The sequence below is a fragment of the Salvia hispanica genome, chromosome 5, assembly GCF_029641045.1.
Source record: "Salvia hispanica isolate PSC_SH4W2 chromosome 5, Shi_PSC_v1, whole genome shotgun sequence".
Taxonomy (NCBI): Eukaryota; Viridiplantae; Streptophyta; class Magnoliopsida; order Lamiales; family Lamiaceae; genus Salvia; species Salvia hispanica.
In genome coordinates this window covers 29186420-29204993 of record NC_142696.1, presented here as the reverse complement: position 1 = coordinate 29204993, position 18574 = coordinate 29186420, and the positions used below count along the sequence as shown (strand labels likewise).

Genomic DNA, 18574 nt, shown 5'->3' with positions numbered 1-18574 from the left:
TTCCAAATATCTTAGCAAAAAATATAAAGAAGACATTCGCATTTTTCCTGGGATGAGCATTGGGCAATTCATTGAGAAGGTGCATCAAGACATGAGAATCACAATCACTTCAGGAAAGGCGAAACGTGCTATCAAACATGCACGTTCTTTGATTGAAGCTGATTTGATACATCAATACAAAAGATTGCATGACTACAAAGCAGAATTGTTAAGGTCAAACCCGGGCAGTACTGTGGTGTTAGCTACCCAACCACTGGATGACGGAAATCAAAAATTCAAGGCTATCTATATAGCATATGAAGCATGTAAGACATCATTCAAACTTCATTGTAGACGCATTGTTGGACTTGATGGGTGTCATCTCAAGGGACAAGCAAAGGGTATTCTCTTGACAGCCACTGGTTTGGACCCAAATGACCAAATATTTCCCATTGCATTTGCCGTTGTACAGATTGAGAATACATATACATGGAGTTGGTTTGTGAGGCTTTTGGTAAAGGATTTGGAGATAATTGATTCCAGCAAGTGGACTTTTATCTCAGATAGACAAAAGGTATGACTGTTATTTATATTATGTTGTATAGTTGGTATATTTAAGATCATATTGATAAATATCCTAATTTTCTTTTCATAGGGACTTATCAATGCAATTAAGAATTGTTGTGAGCATGCGGAACACCGAATGTGTGTGTGGCATATGCACAACAACCTTAAAAAACAATTTCCTGGCAGCGAATTAAAAGATAAGGTTTGGGAGGCAGCAAGATCAAGTAACATTCACGGCTTCGAGAAAAAAATGGAACAAATTAAGAACATGAATGAGGGAGCATACAAGTGGTTGATTGAACACACCAACAAGAAGAATTGGAGTCGAGCTTTCTTTGAGTATCACGCGAAATGTGACATCCTCGTGAACAATATTTCTGAATGCTTAAATAGGGTGTTGCTATTTGCTCGAGAGAAGCCATTGTATGGGATGTTGGAGTGCATAAGAATGTACATGATGGATAGATTCACAACAAGAAGGAAGTTTGCTTCAAGGATACAAGACTGTTTTGGTCCGAAGATAAGGAAGAAAATTGAGAAACTAAAAGAGAAGACCGGCGAATGCATGGTGCGGGAGGCTGGAGATTGGATTTACCAAGTGAATACGAAGTGGAATGAACAATTTGTGGTTGACTTGAGGGATAGAACATGTAGTTGCAGGAGATGGATGCTCACAGGGATCCCGTGTAATCACGCAATTGCAGCCATAGAGACGGCATGTGAGACGGTGGATCAATTTGTGGATACTTGTTACTCAAAAGAAAGCTTTCGAAAGGTTTACCAACCTATTATTTATCTGGTTGAAGGTACAAAATCTCAGTTGTCCTCGACCAAAAACCACTCTTTAATCAAGTAAATATGTTGTGTTTTATGCCTTTGTAGGTCCTGACTTATGGCCTAAGACGACAAAGCCTGATGTCGTCCCACCTGAAATCATCAAACTTCCAGGTCGTCCAAAAGGAGCAAGGCAAAAAACATTTGAAGAACGAAGGGAGATAAACAACAAAAAGGCGAACACAAGAAAAGTTAAAATATGTGAGTTATCGAATGGAGTGCAGAAGATGTCTAGGAGTGGAATGATGTCTGACTACACATGTCGTAAAAAATGGACTTTAGTCAATAAAGCATAAGGTGAATAAAGTAGAGAGAATAATGTAAGAGAGAGTAAAGTAAGAAAGATAAAAAAGTTATCATATATGGAAATGACTCAACTATGAAGGAACATCCCAAAATGAAAAAATGACTCAACTATGAAGAAACGGAGGGAGTATATAAATTGACATTTTATCATTACCCTAGTTTTATATAGTACTCCATCCGTCTCACAAAAGATGTCACACTCGTGGGACGGCACGAAATTTTATAAGATTTTATTTTGTATGTTAAGTGGAAAAAGAAAATATAATATTTATATTAATGTGAGAGAAATTTCTTTTAAAAAAAGATAATGTGACATGAGACAAACTAAAAAGAAAAATGATAGTATAAGTTATATGGCACTCATTAAGCCAGCTCAGTAAGAGCAACTCCAAGGGGAGAAGGTAAATGAAAAGGGTATATCATGTTTATACCTTCTCAAAAAGTGTAATATACCTTCTCAAAAAGCAATCAACTCCAAGAATAAAAGGTATATTGAAAAGGTAAATAGGTATATTGTTGAGATTTTGCCGCTTCTCTCTCCCGCCAATCTCAAAATCAATTTTTTCTATTTTACCTTCTCTTCTATGGAGAGGTAAAGATACCTCCTCAATATGGGAAAAGGTATTTTACCTCCTCCCTTGGAGAGTGTTTTTCTATAAAAAAAAAAGGTAAATTTGGCGGTTATCATTATTTACCTTTTCATTTACCTCTTCCCTTGGAGTTGCTCTAACACAGGTGGATAATCTGTTTTAGTTATGCATCCCTACTCTGGTATCTAATTGGATTATTTTATTGAAATGGAGTATCAAACTAAGTCATCCATCGTCCAATGGACAACCAAGCCCAGCCCAGTTAGGCCCAACTAATCCAAACGTAGAAATATATTACGAATATGATGGCATCCTATCGCCTATCGGCCACACCTTTGTGTGGATAACAAGCCTAACCCATCTTCATCATCACCAACCATGGCTCTTGCCACCTCCGCCGCTGTATTTTCCGGCTTCTCCACCAGGTCACCGTTACATTACATTCTTCTTATTATTGAACTTCACCCTAACATGAAATAATCTTATGATATGACAGACCGAAAACCTCCCCATCTCTCCCCGGAAAGACAGCTACATTGCCGCCTACCCGGCTCAATGCGACTAAAGGCCCGTCCAGCGTCTGCCAGCCGCTTCCCCCCGACAGGCCAATCTGGTTCCCCGGCAGTTCTCCCCCCGAATGGCTCGACGGAAGGTGTATATTTATGTACACGTGTGACATTAATCTAACTGTTAGATCACAAGATCCAACGGACTGATCAGTGTTTTGTGTTTTGCTAGTTGTTATGGTTAAATCTGATCGAATTTTTCACTTTTACAGTCTTCCTGGAGATTTCGGGTTCGACCCGCTCGGGTTAGGATCCGACCCGGAGCTGCTGAAGTGGTTCGCGCAGGCGGAGCTGATGCACGCGCGGTGGGCGATGCTGGCCGTGGCCGGGATCCTGATCCCGGAGTGGCTGGAAGGGCTGGGATTCATCGAAAACTTCTCGTGGTACGACGCCGGCGAGAGGGAATACTTCGCCGACCCGACCACGTTGCTGGTGATGCAGCTGGCGCTCATGGGCTGGGCCGAGGGCCGCCGCTGGGCCGACATGCTCAACCCGGGCTGCGTCGATATTGAGCCCACCTTCCTCCACAAGACTAAGCCCAAGCCTGACGTCGGATACCCAGGCGGGCTGTGGTTTGACCCCTTGATGTGGGGCCGGGGCTCGCCCGAGCCGGTGATGGTGCTCAGGACTAAGGAGATCAAGAATGGGAGGCTTGCTATGCTTGCTTTTGTTGGCTTCTGCTTCCAAGCGATTTACACCGGTCAAGGCCCCATTGACAATTTGATGGCCCACCTCGCCGATCCCGGCCACTGCAACATTTTCTCGGTAACATCTTCTCCATCTGTCTCATAAAAAATGAAACGTTTCCTACAATAGAAACAACACCAACTTTACTTTTTAGTTTCTTTGTTTGACTTTACTCTCTATTCATTAACTCACAAAATAACACGGCATAAAATCTCATGTTTAAAATTAAATGTTTCATATTTATAGGGATAGAGGGAGTATATCTTACTACATGAACTTTTCAGTGATTTTTTTTATGTGTTTTTGACAGGCTTTCACCACACACTCATGAAAAGGGAAGATTGTGATTTTGGATTCGGATGATTAAATGTACAAGTGGAATCATCTAGGCAATATTGAAAAAGAATCTCATCTCCAATTGTTAGGATCAATTGGCATGTTTCAAAGTTAATTGTAAGTTTGTTACATAAAAGAGAAATAGTACTACTACATGTCTGTTGGTTCGTATCCTTTTAAATCAGCAGATGAATTGGTATAACAAAAGTTACCATTGGAATTCAAGCGTAGGCCAGCTCTTTCAAGATCAGTTAGAAATCGGCTCTGTGATGATTCATATTAATATTAATATAGATCTTCTTGGTCTATATAAATAGATGTAGCTTCTTTACTCAAATATTCGAGCATCCTTTCAATACAGTTTCTTGCTACATTTATCTCGATTGTTGAAGCCAAATTAAACTCACAAATTAACATGACATCCAGATATGAAACGGAGAAGTTCAGTGGTAAGAACGACTATGGGCATTAAAATCCGTGCCATCTCCAAAGTCCTTTTTTTATGGGACGAGAGGAAATATAAAAGTAAGACATGCATTCCATTAACTTTTTCTTCCTACTTTTCTTAACAAAGTCTAACAATTTTTTAAAATTTACACCGACTAAAATGGAACGTTTAATGTGACAGTACAATATCATATTTCTCCTCTTTCAAAGCACACCTTCTCTCTCTTTTTTATAGGTAAATGAATTTAAATTTAAAGGTGACTCCACGACCTTTAGCCTCAGACATTAACCTCTTTACCGCTTAGCCAATTCTCACACACTCAACTCATGCCTTCTCATCATATTGTTTAGCATCCACTTCCTCTCTCTGTGTGGGGTGGGGGCGGAAGCGCGGGCATTGTGGGGTCAAATGCCATGAAAGGGAATTTCCGGCAGCATTTCAGAACGGTGGTAGGGTCGGGCCGATCCCTCTTGACCTGACTCCACCCTTGTTCTGCACAGTGCCGGTGTAATATGTGGTTGTAGTTCAGGGACGGAACCAGAAACATTAAGAAGCCGATGCTGAAATTTAAAATAATAATAATAATTCATTTTTATAGATAATGTGCTTACAATTTTTATGAGATGCTAGATAGTAATAAACAAAAATTTCAATAAATCTCAATTTTGAAAATGAAATACTACTCCAGTACAAATTATAAATCACTACATTTCTTTCTATTCCCAAAAGTAGAATTAATTAAAAAATCACAAATCAGTATCGTGATTATAAAAATTCAATCCTAAATTGAATAAATAAATAAATATTCAGCCTTAATTTACTTTACCTAAATAATTGATTGTTTAATTAAAGGGGAAAGCAACATTTATGTAGTTATATTTAATAAAATTTGGATTGTTAAATAAAATGGAGAGTATAATAGAAAATGGTGACCGGTGAATAGAATAAAATAGTAGGAAAATTTGTAGGATTGATAATGTTGTAGCTAGCTGTCTATATACGATTTGACATCTTCTAGGCTATAGCTTTACTAGTATTTTTTTTTTAAGTAGGTTTTCACATCTCCCACTAAAACCTCTCCATTTCTCTTCTTCTTCATTGTGTATTTCCATTTCAATTATCTCACAGACACACACACACACTTCATGGACAACCATGGTGGAATACTGGTTTGGTGCTGGCCAAGCCCTGCTGAAACGGCGGCTTGACCTATGCTAGGTCCATCCTTGTTATAGTTAATGTGCAATTTTAGAGTGTCATTAGTAGGTTGGCTAATTATGACACTAGTCATTAATTTTCTAGCATGTGTTTTCATTTCTTAGTTGTATATTCCATCTTTATTAGTAGAGATGAAGAGCCTTTTGTAAGATTTAAATCTATCCAGGAATAAGTTTCTCCATGCAAAACTTATCTCCATAACAACTCCTAAGACCATCTCCAAGGATATACTAAAACCTAAATGCGATAGGTAATTAGCTTCAATAGTACTCAAAAACCAATTTCATTTTTTTTTTGAGAAAAATACCTATCTTTGGATTTACATTGCACCAAAACCTAAAAGTTTTTCAAATTTTATGAGTAATAAAGGCATAATGTAAAGAATATTCTTTTAAGTTTGAGTTTAGTGTAAATGGTTAGAGTAAAATCATATTTGAAGTGACATTTATAATAAAATGGGTTTAAATTTAGTATAAATGCATGGTTGGAGATGCTCTAAAACAAAAACTAAAACCATTATCTCAAACAAAAACAAAGAGAAATTCTAATGTCAACGATCCAACGGTGGCAAGGAATGCGATGAATATAATAAGATACTAATCTGCAATCTACCTAAATAATACTCCCTCCGTCCACGAATAAGAGTCCCGTTTTTCCATTTTAGTCCGTCCGTGAATAAGAGTCCCGGTTCACTTTTACCATAAATGGTAATAGGGTCTCACCTTCCACTAACTCATTCCACTCACATTTCATTTAAAACTAATATATACAAGTGGGACCTCTATTCCATTAATTTTTTTCCATCCACTTTTCTTAACATTTCTTAAAACCCGTGCTGCCCATGAATGAGACTCCTAATGGTGGACGGATGGAGTATAGAGTAATATAAATTTTAATATTTAACATTTATTACTCTTTCCTTTTTGGCCTAGAAACCAACAAACATTATCTTATTCAAACTTTATCTAATTTCACCTAGAAAGGGACTGAACCAATAAAGTGTAGTAAATTGAGGTAGCTACTGGGAAATTAATGAGTTACTCGAAAGCAACAGTGAAGAAAGTCGTATAAATACAAGTAAAATGAATAGATTGTTAGATATGGCATTATCAAGAATTCTTGTAGTTTGTGCGGTGGCAATTGCTATCCAATTAGTACTAATATTTTCTTCATCCTCATCTTATCCTGGTTTTCTTGAAAACCAGCCTTCTTCATCTCGTTTACCAGCTCCATCAAACGCCAAATTACAGGTTCCTAAATACTAATAATGATTTTTATAATGTATAGCAAAATTGTTTGGCTTGATTAATTACACGTTAAAACTGCTAAACAGGGTGTTGAGAAGCTAGGAGAAGGGGTTGTGAAGCAGCCGGAAGACGTGGCCGTCGACGAAAACGGAGTTTTGTATACGGTGACGAGGGATGGGAGCGTGATGAAGATGCACAGAAACGGAACGTGGGAGAATTGGTGGCATATCGATAGCACTGGTTTGTTAGGGATTACTACTACACAAACTGGCCATCTTATAGTTTGCGATGCTTTTCAGGTAATCTAATCGTTTTTCTGGTCCACAAAAAATAGTTAGAGAAATTGGTAATGTAAGAGAAAAGCAAAAAATTAGATAAAATAAAAGAATTAGTCCACAAAAAATAGTTAGAGAAATTAGTAATGTAACATAAAAGCAAAAAATTAGATAAAATAAAAGAATTAGGGAGAAAAAATAGGTAAAATATAATGGAGAAGAGCAAAATTGAAAGAAATTTTTTATTTTTAAAAATGAGACCATTTTTTTTTGTAAATAGCCCAAAATGTCAAAATCAGACTATTTTCCGTAGATCCAGCGAATACAAAATAAGAAAAAATTAATACTATTTTATGTACCCAAAGTTAAACACCTATAAAAAATAATACTACTAAGTTTCAGTATATTTTTTAAGTGTTTTAATATTTATATTCTTGAAAAAGAATGAAAGTTGGGGATAAAAAAAATACTACTCCTATATTATTCTTTTTATTTTTACTTAAATGATATTGTGACCTTTCATATGTGATATGTTGAGGTGAGTTTTATCAAAACAATTTATATAGTAATAAGCTACAAATTTGGGACAAATGATAGTTTAATTTCTTTGGGATGTTGCTCATATCCGAAATAAGAGGTTATAGATATTTGGGTTGGGCCCAATATCCAGCTGACTTTGATGCATGTTTTTGGGAATAAGGTGTAAAATTTGTGACTGGTACGTCGACATAGTAATAAATGTTTTGGTTAATTGATGATATATAGGGATTGCTTAAGGTTGGTGAAGAAGGTGTTGAGCTTCTTACATCCCACATTGATGGTGCCAAAATAAGGTGAGACTATATATCGTGGTAATTGGTAAGCAATATTAGATATACTATATGATTCAAAACTCGAAGAAAATTCGCGTTTTAGAAGTCTGGAAAAAAACAAACTAATGAAATCCTTGGCTTTCCACAAGATTTGTAGATGATGTGATCGGATCGTTGGACGATACGTTCTACTTCAGCGACGCGAGCACAAAATTTGACTTTAGCAGTTGGCAACTCGATCTATTGGAGACGGAGCCTCATGGCCGTGTACTCAAATACAACTCTTCAACAAACACGACGTCGCTTGTTCTTGACGGCCTTGCGTTTGCTAATGGCGTCGCGCTATCTACAGACCAAGATTACTTGGTCGTGTGCGAAACATGGAAGTAAGTAAACTGTAGTGGAGGTGTTTCTTTTCGGCATGCGATTTAAGAAAAACTGTGATAAGTGAGTTAAGTAAAGGAAGAATAAAGTAGGAAATGAAAAAAGTAGAAAGACGAAGAGAGAATAAAGTAAGAAAAAGTAAAATAAGTGAGAAGGAATATGTTGACTTTTACAAGAAAGGAAAATGAGTCCACTATTCTGGAATGTACAAAATGACAAAATGCCTCTACTACTATAGAAACAGAGGGAATATTATTTAGAGGGGTGCAAGTTCACCACCTCAGAATATGGCATTTGGTCTTACAAATGTTTTACAAAATGTTTCAATGATGTGATTTCCATGTAATTCGAGCAGATATAGATGTCTGAAACATTGGCTTGAAGGAGACAAAAAGGGGCAAACAGAGATTTTCATTGATAAACTTCCAGGAAGGCCAGATAACATAAATCTTGCTCCAGATGGATCGTTTTGGATCGCTTTGCTAGAGGTTTATATCTAACTACTTATAACTTAGTTTTTCTTCTTTTGACCTTATTATTTACTACTCTCTCCGTTCCATATTAATATAGTCATTTTTCTATTTTGTGAAATTCCAAATTAATTGAGTCATTTCTATTTTTTGTCAAAAAGTACTTTCCTCTTTTACTTTATTCTCTCTTCATCTCTCTTACTTTACTCTCTCTTACTTTTTTCACCATCCATTTAACACACTATTCTTAAACTCCCTGCGTAAAAGAAATACTTCAATTAACAAGGAACAAGGAGGGAGTAGTATATTAGTATGAGATATAATCAGTTGATAACTATCTTATATTGATAACTGAATAATTATGTCAACAACCTACATTATAGATGTCAACACGAAGATATTTATATATCAACTACATTTAGTTATGTCAACTACATTTAGTTATGTCAACTACATTTAGTTGACATACAAATGTATACATGTCAACAGAAGATTATGTCAACTACATTTAGTTGACATACAAATGTAGGTTATTGATATAATTGTCAGTTATCAATTTAAGATAGTTGTCGACCTAACAAGATCCATCTTCGTATTACATTAACTTTTCCAAATATCCTATTTTTGTATTGTAGAGTGATCCTATGTGGCCAAAAATGGTGTACAACTTGCCCGGATTGAAATATTTAACAGGGGCATTTCCGGAATTTTATAGCAAATACGTGACGAATGTAGTTGAGCAAGCAATGGTGGTGAATGTAGGAAGTGATGGGAAGATGGTGAGAGGTTTGGATGATCCAACAGGAAAGGTGATGAGGTTTGTAACTTCTGCGGTGGAGTTTGAGGGGCATTTGTACTTTGGCAGTCTTTATAATGACTTTGTAGGAAAATTATCCCTCGATGACTAGTTCGATTCTCTATTGAAAATTTGCTACGTTTACACTCTTATTTTTACATTGTTCATAAATAAAAAAAATGGGATGTTGTTTGAGATTATATATATAATATATTGAGGATGTATTATATTTATATGGTCATTTATGTTGTTCAGATATCAATAAATAAATTCAACATAGAATGTTGTTTGGAATTATTATATCGCAATTATTTTACAATGTCGATAGAATGTTAGTAATGTCAATGGATGTTTAAAAAAATAGTTCAACTTTCAAACGTAATCATGAAATGAAACAGTACTTTTGGGCTATTGTATCAATATCTCGTATATGAGCAAAATTATGTTAATAGAAGTGAGAAAGGATCACACACTCTACTAACTCGTTCCGATCAAACCAGTTGAACTATAAACTAATAGCTTTGTTGGTTCACTTTGCGGTCACACTAGTTGAACCGTGAACTGAAACAGTACTTTTGTGCTATTGTACCAATACTTTGTTATAAATATGTTTGCTCCTATATAAGCAAAATTATGTTAATAAAATTAAGAAAGGACCACACATTCTACTAACTCACACCGAACAACGTCTACTAACTCATTTCAGTCAGGCCAGTTAAACTGTGAACCAATAGCTTTGCCACTTCAGTTTGATATTTTTTAAGTTGACCAAAATTTAACCAAACTTTATGTTTTTTTTTTAATATTTGAGCTAAAAAAGTTGCCTCCATTTAAATTTGAATAAAGAATGGCTTCACTTTGCTTTTTTTTGGTAACAGTTACATCAAGTGTAAATCATACGTAGAGCCCGGAATACTCATCACCCAATATTTAACTTATAAAATTATAATATAATGTTTTGTAACAGCAGCTGAAACATCTATAGAGAAGAGATATACAAGTTTGTGGGTTATGTACTTTTGTTTCCGAACTCTCATCATTCTTCTCCACCGCAGCACGCACTGCAGCAGCTGTAGCAGCCTAAACATGCCAAGGCACTGATGAGCTGAGTGAAGACGATGCCGCACTGATCATTCATCCGCGAGCATACTTGGATGCAGCACATGCAGCAGCAGTGCCTCCAGCACCTACCGCAACACCCACAACCTGACTTTGCAAATACTTCTGCAGCTTCGAGCTCATCAGGGTCCCCATACCCTGACGGGATGTTCTCCCCTGTCGCGCTCAGGCTGCCATACCCAAGCCCGATGTTGTGCATTGTGGAGATCACTTTTGGCTTTGGCTCTTCCTTGTGATGTGCGTCCCCTTTTCTGGATGACTGCAACCCATATTTGTATTGCGAGAAAGTAATTATCTTAGAAATGCGTATGACTAGATAATTTACGATGAATTCGACAAAGGGCAAAGGTGAACAAGATTCACTGAAAGTTTTTTTTTTAACATGGACTACTTACTTTCGAATTGAAGACTGAATATATTTACCTTTTTGGTATCTGCATTTGCTTTCCCTCTTTGTGTCTCAACCAAAACCATGTTCGTGTACTCAGAGACGACGGTATTCAGCTCACTCATTTGTGCTATCTGTCAAAGATGAAAAACAGCCATCAATATTTAGTGAACTGGGGTGAATGGAAGATTAATTTAGACAACCTTCTTCTCAAGCTCCTGATTTTTTGAAAACCATGCCTGAGCTGTGAGTATTTCGATCTGATGCTTGGCTACCATCTGCCAGAAAATTGCAGGTAAATATGTAATTAGAAAATTTGGATCTGTCAATGGAAGAAACTAAGAGCTCAAAACACTATATAAGAAAATTAACCAATTGATAAGATGTTGTCAATGTCATGAGTGGAAACTAATTCCGTTCTAAGTATTAGTCTGAAGGTATATAGAATCACATTTAATTATCTCTAGAATGCACTGGAAGAAATAACATTACTCCCTTCATCCCACGCTAGCAGTCCCAGTTAAGTTGTGCGCGGGTTTTAAGAAATGTAAAGGAAAGTTGGTTGAAAAAAATAGTGGAATGCGGGTCCCATTTTTAGTGAAAGTTAGTACTATTTATGGAAGATTCTAACTGCCACTCCTAATGTGGGACAAACTAAATGGAAAACCGGGACTGCTAAAGTGGGACGGAGGGAGTCTTGTTTAAGAGATGGGTCATTATTATGATGACTGAAAAGGGCAAGAAACCACATCATTACAGAAACAGAGATGCGACCTTATATGCTAACAATCTCTAACAAAAAACCAGTAAATATAGAATGGTATATATACAGTTGAGAACATATGCTTGTCCAATCTACACGTTAAAGTTGATCAGCCTTCAAGACATTTAAGTTTGTAGGGAAATAGTAATCATTAAACTAGCACAAATAAATTGGGATTAACAAGGATACAGAATCTTAGATTAAAATGCTTTATAATATGGAACTGATGCACATTTTAGAAAATTATACGCATCGTAAATCATAAATGCAGTAGTAATTATCACCTTTGATATCGGTATCTCCTTTGCCTCTTCCACATTCAGGTCTAGAGTAAAACCGGACATATCTCCAAGGCGACCATTGAGTTTAAGGGTCTTAGGGAATGTTCCCCGGTATCTGCCTGACACAACAAAGGGGCTTTCAGAGGAAAGGTCCGGAATTTGGCAAGGAAACACCTAACATAAAAGTAGTGCTTTGTTAAAAATGTCTTTACTTGAAACTGCATAAGCAATACAAATAGGACGTAGTAGTCAAAATTATAATGTTGTACAAAATATATAATAATGCATCTGGAGGTCAAAACGATACCTCAAGATCATCAAGTCCATCTAAATTCTGGAAAGTAATATCTGCCAGAAAAATGGATGATGCTCTAGCAAAAAGACCTTCCAGTCGAGACTCAATAGATTCTGCCAAATCATAGAAGTAATATGGAAAGTAATTACATGTGTTGCAAGTTAATAGAAACAATAAAAGAAGTAAGATCGGTTGAAAAAGGATGCTCATGCATTATCAAAAGGTTAAAATATCAAAAGGACACGCTCATGCATTATCAACTAAGAATGACAGAGGCTTAGTGAAACTTTAACTAAACAACATTACAAGAAAATTTTCATAATAAATGGAAAATCAACTAAAATAACTACTTGAAGAGAAAAGACGACTTGGGTGTTTCAAGCATAATATTTCCTTATACCTGATTATTATACGAGGGAAATGAATAAAGGTAGAAAAACTTACCCACATCACTAGCAGCATCATGATGCCCATGACTAGTCATTGCAAGCTGCCGAAGAAAATAATGATTGCAAAATTTCCCTAAAATTCCAAAACAGTTGTCTAGGTATCAGCTAAAGAAGTTTGAGCAAAAATGAAAGGTTATATGACACCACTAGAAGCAAACAATTTCTAAAACTATTCGATTTAGTATCTGAATGCTAAAAAGGCTAGAACGAAATCATATTAAGGACAAGTACAGAAGAAATAATGAACTTTTGAAGGGGCACCGGTTTTAATGCAAATTTGGTGAAGGAAAAAAAATGGTTTTTAGTGGAGAATTGGTCCCACCTCAATAAAGAGGAAAAAGTGTTAGAAAGTTCATAATTTTAATGGACGGACTAAAAAGGAAATAATTCATAATTTTAAGGGATAGAGGGAGTAGTTTATACATTCCCAAGAGCTAAGGTTTCGCCAAAGTACTTTCAATTGTCGTGTTAAATTTCACTTATTGAAATTTATTAATTTTAATGAACTAACACCTTTTCAATCATAGGCAAACTGACAGGTTTCTTGCATTGTGGGAAAAAAATAATGATGCAACTACAGCATCTAATGTCCTCCAGAGAAGCTGGTCATATAGCTAACGAAACAAGTCAAGGTGTGGAAAGCTCTTATGTAAAACTAATGTGTGGAACTACTGGCATGTAAAAGATCTGTAAATTCTTAGCAGCAAGCAACTGGAAAGTAACATACTGCTTCCTTTCGAAGACCACATACATCAATAAATTGGTCCGAACAGAAATTTAGATTGTCCAACCATGAACTCACATTCTACCTCCCTACAGATCGACCCCTTGTATCAATACAAAATTTTAATAAGTTTTACTTTTAATAATTTAGGTTGATTTTCCTCGATCACCAGTCCCATAAGATATCCAAGATATATCTAATTTGAAATGTTAGTACATAAAATGCATACCTATGCCCAGCGTGTATATTCTTGGAGAAATATTTTTGTAGTTTGTTAGCTGATTTCTCACAGTGCCGCAAATATTTATCTCATCTTCAACAGCCCCATCAGTAATAAGAAAAATTACAGGAATTGAGTCGGAATTATCTAATAATATCTTGATGGCCTGAAAGTAAAAGGAGTTACCACATTAGAGGTGTCACATAACAACATAAAGAGCATTATAGAATGAAAGAAGGTAAAGTAACATAAAGATGTTTAGTAATGAAGAATACTTCAATTTAACAGCATCAAGTTCTGTAAAACAGCAATGCTTTGCTATTCATTATCCACATATAAATTATACCACAATTTAGCACTTATTCTTACTGAAGATTAACTTCCATTATTGTAAAATTTGACCCCATAGCCCAACCCCTAGTAGTGGCTCCATATCTGATTAGCAAGGCACATAGATATCATACAAATATTCACATTTCACATCAAGGTCTTAGAAGATTAAAAAAATACCTGATTTAGCGGAAGCAGAATGTTTGTGCCACCACTTGCCACAAAATTCGAATTAACCCATTTATTGGCATTTTCAATATTTTCCACAGTTGCTGGCTCCAAAGTCGAGGAGAACATGCAAGTTTCATCATTGAATGCTATCACATTAAACAAATCTTTGGGACCAAGTCTCGCAAGTCCAGAAAATAGGGCACTTTTTGTATCTTCGAGGGGTTGACCTCTCATGCTCCAACTGATGTCAACAATAAACACTACTTCCTTCCTGAAAACCTATAAAACTCAAATGGAGGTTGTCTAGAGTTAGTCGCAAAGCAGAAGATGAACTCTGAATGTTTATGCAATAGCATTAAAAAAGGTGATTACAAGTTACGCTAGCATTATAGCAAATTAAAAAAAAATAGCTGAAAACTGGATGTTGGCTAGTGTTAATCCCAAAGCAGAAGACGAACTTTGAATGTTATACAGTAGCAATAAACAAGAGAATGTGGATAAAATATGAGAATCTGAAAAATAAAAAGCATTCAGTCTAAAAAATCTAAAATGCTTTCATTCTCAATAAAATTTATACCAGCAATATCAATAAAAAGGTATTTTTTGTAGGATATCAGGACTGGATAATAAATCACCTTTCCACTCTCCTTCTTTCCTGGGTAAAGGTAGCAATAGAACATATCTCTACGATCCACATCACCAACCAATGGTGGATTCAAGAGTACAGAACCAAAAGTATGACTTTTAGATACCTGAAAAACATTAGTTAGAACATTAAATGAATCTATTCGGGCGCATATCAAAGTGTCTTATCTTACAAAAACAGTTTGTGACAAGAATTTGAGCTTTTTCTTTCATATTTTCCTTCAAGGACAATATAATACACCGAATAGTAGAGTTTATAGCTTATAGAAAAATCATGAGCTAGAATTCTTACTGTGTATGAAAATATAAAATCATTGCTTGACCATGAAAGAACTTCGGAGTCATAGAGGAAACTAAACTTTCCTTCCTGTCTTCGCCGCTCCTAAAATGTTACAAATCGAAACGATAAAAGTAAAAGCTTGGTAAAATCAAATCTTAATGAACGATTTTTCCACGATTACCAAGAGAACCTGAAAAGCCATGGTACCTTTAAAGGATGACTAGTTGTTTTGCACACGATCTCTGTTTCAGGACCAGCATTAACATTCAATTCTATCTTCTCCCGTTTCGATATCTTCTTTGCAGCAGGAGTTACATACTCAGGGAAACTAAAAGGAATCCTCAAGGTGAATTGTCCATCATGATACAATAATTTCTGAGACCATCTCATTTTAACTGATATATTGGTTCCACCATCAACCTGAATAGATAAATGACATAAATCTCAGATAAATAACATATATTCACACAGAAATGGCATAAGAATCAAAGAAAGGAAGTGAACACTTGCCTGGGGGACTGTGAGAGTGAATATATGGGCTTTCAAGAAGCCTCCGCCTTCAGTTTTTACAACATTTTCCGAAGCTTTATCGCTGTCCATGGAAATAAATTCGGTGCCATACGATTTCCTTGGTACCTCAACTTCCACACCTAGAATTGAACCCTGTTAGCCAAAAATAATATCCCTCTTAAGAACCAACAAAAGATGAAACTCATCCAGACGTAAGAATGAAGATGCATAAATACAATTCAATTCCATTTCCACAAGTTAAGCATAAAATCATGAATGGTGATGTCAAATCATAGGCAAAAACATGAAAACATTTACAGGCAATGTGAAATTGAAAATTGAAATTGAAAAATGGAGAGTTGTAATGAATGACCTGTTCGCCCATTGGAACCGCGATGCGGCAATCGCAGCTGCGGCTGCCCATGACGCAGTGGACGCGCCAGGTGGCGGAGAGCGTGACGAAGGCCGTGTTCAGGTAGCAATCGGCCTCGAGCAAAACCCCGTTGAGCTGGAGCGGTATGAGGGCGGGGGGATCGCACCGGCCGTGGACGTGCGGCTGGTAGCTGGGCATGTCGGGGTTGTCGACGACGGCAGGGTCGCAGATGACGGCGTAGAGCATTGGGGAATTAGGGAGGTAGGAGCAGCCGGCAGCTCTCTCCATGGCCGTGTGGGGCTTGGGCGGCGCGACCGCCCTGTCCTTGCCGAAGTAGATCCTCTTGGAGAGGCGCAGCCCATCCTCCACCGCGGCCTCGAAATCCGCCGCCATAAAAGCGGGAGTTTTCTCTGGGGGAAATTCCGACGATTGAAAGTTGCGATTCGACCGTTGAGCTGAATTATCCTTTCCTTGGAAGACTGTAGCCGGCTATCTAGGTCTTCTCGTTTTTATTATACTCCTCTACCAAAGGCCGTTGGAGGCGTGGACCCCACGCCGCGATCTCATGCATCTGCTTAACTTGTTTGTTACACTTGGAAGTTTGGGGTCATTTTCGTCCGCACTGTACAACCTGTCTTGTACAAGAAATCCGTTGCCAAGCCAAACCATTGGTCATACCCGCCTTTGCATATCCAATACATACGGACCAACGCTCAAATATTGGAGAATTCAAGGCATGCCGGCTTTCCCCTATTTCAAGACAATTTTCCGCATTTTTCTACTACTACTATCATTTTTTTATAGCTAAAAGTACATAAATTCATTCGATAATATTCTTAACTGGAGCTCAACCAGTTTTATTTGAGCTATACTTTCTCATCATACAAAAAAGTTTGAAACCCCAGTCCTAAAGGCCCCACACATCCCAGTCCGACAGTATTGTGACGGGTGTTAAATTAGGGTACACAGTAACCCGCTAAAGGGAATGACCTAATCCACTGCCTGCTATACTTTCTCCATTCGCCATTAGTAGTCTCAGTTCTTGGCAGATTCTAATAAATGTTAAGAAAAATTAATGTAAAAAAGTTAGTTAAACATGAGTTTCACTAATATATATTAGCAATATTATTTTGAATTGTTTGTGAATTACTACTTTTGTCCTTTAAAAATAATTTTTTTTGAAACAACACCGATTGTAATCCATAATCGGTAAAGTAAAAAAATAATCCATGGTAGGGACGAGATTTTGTATGATTACAATGGTAAGCGTATGGTTACCATGATCGAAGGACGGGATTGTGGATGAATGTGAATTTCCCCGTTCCTGGTTCAAATGGGTAGGTCTCACTTTTGATAGCGAGCAATCTCCATATCTCCACTTCATAATCTGACTCAAAACAGTTAAGTAATTCACAAAGTTAATCCATGGTTAGTGTATGATTACCATTGTCGAGCCAGAAGTGGATACTCTCGAAGAGGGGGTGTGCCTATCCTTGATGAACTTTAAGGTGTTAAGGAACTCCAATGTATATTTGGAGTAAGATTGCCACTTCACCCTAAACATGTTCAAAAGGCCTTCATCTCCATCTACGCTACAAAGTGCCTAAAAATCCTCAGTGATCACAAAATAGCCATGGATGGCATGGTTTGATGTCTAGGTAGCCACTTCCATGTTGCTTTGTCCTCATCCATTGTTAGGGGGATTCCATAGTTGCTAGCCTTTTCTTCTTTTCTTAGGGAAGTGATGTTCCTACAAATTCAAAGTGTGAGAATAGAATGAAGAACTAAACTAGGCAGGCATAAAACAATTAAACACCACATGACAATCCCCGAAAAACTTATACCATTCCTAAGGCCTAACATATGAAATATACAATAATATCATATTATTGTATCTAGTGGTTGAAATAATGTCAAGTAGATTATATTTTAAATATAAACAAATTATAAAATAAACTTAAAGGGTATTAATGTCAATTCTTATATATGGTAGTTAAAATTAATCACTTTCTCTCTCCTTAAAATCATCTTAAAATTTTAAATTTACGTAACTCACTCAATTTTTATTATTTTTTCGTAAACAATATATCAAAAGATTAAAACTTTAATTTAAAATATAATCCACTTCTCATTATTTCAAACACTAGATCTCCTAATCTAATGGTTAAGATTTGGTCTTAATTTGAGATTGTTAATTAGTTAGCAATTGATCACCACCGTTCAGAATACTATGAACATGATTATACATATCAACAATGAAATTTAAGGTTCATCCCTTAAAAATAGAAACTTTCTATGTTTGGAAAGTTTTCATTTCTAATGAGGTAAGACTCATTCTCCACTAACTATATTTCAATTACTTTTTCTTTCTAATACTTCGATCACTTCAAGAAAGTTAAGCTAAAGACATAAAACGAGTGCTTGTTGACGGGACACCCAACAATATTATCTTTGTTTTCCTTTTATAGCTTCAATTTAATTTTGTTTTGTTCCGATTGAGATTGCACAGGG

The 18574-nt window shown here is 36.4% G+C and overlaps 3 protein-coding genes across 3 annotated transcripts; 2 read left to right on the top strand and 1 right to left on the bottom strand.

Moving 5' to 3' along the window:
* The first annotated feature begins 2570 nt into the window (after positions 1 to 2570).
* LHCA6 (PSI type II chlorophyll a/b-binding protein (Lhca2*1)) lies at positions 2571 to 4090 on the top strand. Its single transcript, XM_048084085.2, has 4 exons — positions 2571 to 2701; positions 2773 to 2928; positions 3055 to 3607; positions 3840 to 4090. The coding sequence occupies exons 1-4, from the start codon at positions 2655 to 2657 to the stop codon at positions 3858 to 3860; spliced, it is 777 nt and encodes a 258-aa protein (XP_047940042.1). The 5' UTR covers positions 2571 to 2654; the 3' UTR covers positions 3861 to 4090.
* Positions 4091 to 6616: 2526 nt separating this feature from the next.
* On the top strand, positions 6617 to 9715 carry LOC125186797 (protein STRICTOSIDINE SYNTHASE-LIKE 4-like). The gene is made up of 6 exons (XM_048083238.1): positions 6617 to 6781; positions 6865 to 7077; positions 7819 to 7886; positions 8015 to 8251; positions 8605 to 8737; positions 9355 to 9715. The coding sequence occupies exons 1-6, from the start codon at positions 6632 to 6634 to the stop codon at positions 9625 to 9627; spliced, it is 1074 nt and encodes a 357-aa protein (XP_047939195.1). The 5' UTR covers positions 6617 to 6631; the 3' UTR covers positions 9628 to 9715.
* A 713-nt stretch (positions 9716 to 10428) lies between these two features.
* On the bottom strand, positions 10429 to 16813 carry LOC125186037 (inter-alpha-trypsin inhibitor heavy chain-like protein). The gene is made up of 13 exons (XM_048082338.2): positions 16064 to 16813; positions 15691 to 15843; positions 15388 to 15600; positions 15193 to 15282; positions 14891 to 15007; positions 14265 to 14534; positions 13764 to 13920; positions 12806 to 12883; positions 12374 to 12474; positions 12070 to 12240; positions 11226 to 11300; positions 11058 to 11156; positions 10429 to 10893 (listed from the first exon to the last, which is right to left on the bottom strand). The coding sequence occupies exons 1-13, from the start codon at positions 16454 to 16456 to the stop codon at positions 10552 to 10554; spliced, it is 2259 nt and encodes a 752-aa protein (XP_047938295.1). The 5' UTR covers positions 16457 to 16813; the 3' UTR covers positions 10429 to 10551.
* Positions 16814 to 18574: the final 1761 nt, after the last annotated feature.